Below are 2,469 nucleotides of genomic sequence, written 5' to 3'. Positions count from 1 at the left end.
AAAGCAATGGAAGGGCTGGCCTTCAGACTGAAAGTTCTTAGAATAACAACTCAGTCCCTGGTTTCCAGATTGCTTCAGCTGAATCCCAAAGGCCAAATGAAGAGTAAGGGCTTCAGAATCTGGTGAACAGGCTTAAGCCCCAAGCTTGGGCTGGGCTAGCTACATTACATTTTTTTTCTATTTTGGAAGCTAGCCCAGTGGTGGGAACCAGTGAGCGACTTTGCTGACCTCAACCCTTTCAAGGGATCCCAACTTCTGGCTTTGACTTTTGAGTCACATATCATGCTTTCTGGCTGCCTGAACCCCGTGAAATCAAAACACATTTTTCCCTGACACGTAAGAGATAGACCTGTCCCCAGCACTTGGTATCGGCAACCCCAGCAAGTAGTACGGCAGCTGAATCAAGTGTGAGAAGAAAGGACAGAGGCAAGAGACCAGGGAGTTGCCAGCTTGAAGTAGCCAGATTGGAGGAGTTTTTATAGAGATCTGTTCTGACCTTTCTAACTGACAAGCTTGAGACTGTTCATTAAGAGAGATCACAGATCACCTCCCATGAGGCTTTATATAGATCCAAGGGCATTGCCTGTCCCTTGACACAGTTGCCTGTAATCTCAGCGAATTTGTGCATCAACAGCCCTAAATGGAAAGAAAGCTCAGGAGGGAGGCCATCTCCTCCAATTCCCTACTTTCAGGAAAGAGCTCACATAAAATAGCCTTGTGTGGCTCATAAACCAGGATGAAGGAGATACGTTTAGGAGTGCTTTGAGCTCTTTGGAACAAGCATACGGGAAGATACTGGCCAACATTTTCGAATATTAATGTGCTATTGCTATTTCAGGATTTCTTTACCGGCAGTGTGGGATGGGAGAAATAATTGTGTAATGGGCTCTACTTTATTTTCTCACCCTCACAGAAGAAACTCACACGTGAATGTGTTTTCCGGGAACAGTTTGAAGAAAACTGGTACAACACCTATGCCTCCACCTTGTACAAACACTTGGACTCAGAGAGACAGTATTATGTTGCTCTGAATAAAGATGGTTCACCCAGGGAGGGATACAGGACTAAACGACACCAGAAATTCACTCACTTTTTACCGAGGCCAGTAGATCCTTCTAAGTTGCCCTCCATATCCAGAGACCTCTTCCATTATAGGTAACCAATCCCAAGCGTGACCACTATGACCCATAGATTGTGGGGCCACTGTTGTCTCTGCAGCCACTATACTCATAGCGTTTAAATCCTTTCTTACTACCAATTTAAATAACAGGGAAGCACTCACTGTTCAACTTCAACCTAGCTGTTCCCTTGTTGTTCGAAGTGTATATCAAGGTTGAGTTATTTGGGGGAGGGATATGTAGAGAGGGGGTGGGCTAGAGGGAATCTTGTATATACCTTTTTCTGTATTCATGTTCTTTCCCTGATGTGGCACGAGAAAGAATGGAAGCCCCTGCCAAGGGCCAGGGGTCTCTTGTTCCATGATGTACCCAAATACCTCAACAATAGGTAAAGAAAAGACCAAGGAATCTGCCATGGATGCTACCTGCAGAGCTTTGGAAAAAGTCTCCTTGAGAAAATTCTTAGGGCGATAGCCCTGCTGCAAGCCATCCCTGCATTGGCGTGACAGATTTCTCTTCTGTTCTGACATGCAGTTTTCCTGCCGTTGGAAGTAGGACATGGGTGCGTTTTTTAAAATGATATGAAAATATAAGCATGGATACTGTGCATAAGGACAAACTATTTATGAAATGTATGTGCTATTTATTTTATATATTTATTTATTTCAAAATAATTTTATTTTTAATTAGAGATGCTATGACTGGATTTTCATCAGAAAGAATAAGGTCCTACTGAAACATGATAAAATGAGTTATTAAGGCTTTTATTGGCAATAAAAATTGTCTTTATATTATAGCCTTTTGTCTAAGTCTGTTGATTTGAAAATTTTGTAAGAACAGCTTCTTTCTCTCCAACACACTAGAATTTTCTGATGCCTTTGCTAGATAATGAGAATGCTATTACCCAGTATATTTGCCTTGTGTAGGAGCCTGATATGAAGTTCCGGTGGTCCTTTCCACTTCCATGACTTTAAATTTAGTGGCAAATCAAAGTTTCAGGAAGGCCTGTACCAACAGCTATTACTGAATGACTGAGCCTCCCATTTGTGCTTAGGATTAAACAAAGAATATATATATTTTTTTAATTTTATTTTAATACATTTATAGTTCTATCTGAATATGAATATATTTATATTTAGATACACTAACACACAATGTTAAGTAAAATATTGCTACATCATAGAAACCTTTATTAACTGAAAATATAAAAATGGAAATATATTGTTTCTCAGCATTATCATCTAGGTCTACAATGTCAAAAACCACTGTAACTAGAGTTCCAAAGGTGTTCAAATATGTCTATGAAGACAAGTTCTCTCAGTTGGGTGTTGGTCGGGTGCCTTCCACAAAG

At 40.5% G+C, this 2,469-nt stretch overlaps 1 protein-coding gene across 1 annotated transcript in view; it reads left to right on the top strand.

The window, feature by feature from the left end:
* Positions 1–1,414, top strand: part of FGF16 (fibroblast growth factor 16) — a 13,551-nt gene extending 12,137 nt beyond the window's left edge. The window contains exon 3 of the mRNA XM_004715898.2: positions 914–1,414. Within this exon, the coding sequence (XP_004715955.1) occupies positions 914–1,159 (246 nt within the window). The 3' untranslated portion in view covers positions 1,160–1,414. The remainder of the gene's footprint in view (positions 1–913) is intronic.
* Positions 1,415–2,469: the final 1,055 nt, after the last annotated feature.

Source organism: Echinops telfairi, unplaced genomic scaffold, assembly GCF_000313985.2.
Source record: "Echinops telfairi isolate 266 unplaced genomic scaffold, ASM31398v2 ScPeMD7_34;HRSCAF=130, whole genome shotgun sequence".
NCBI lineage: Eukaryota > Metazoa > Chordata > Mammalia > Afrosoricida > Tenrecidae > Echinops > Echinops telfairi.
This window is presented reverse-complemented; position numbering and strand designations above follow the sequence as displayed.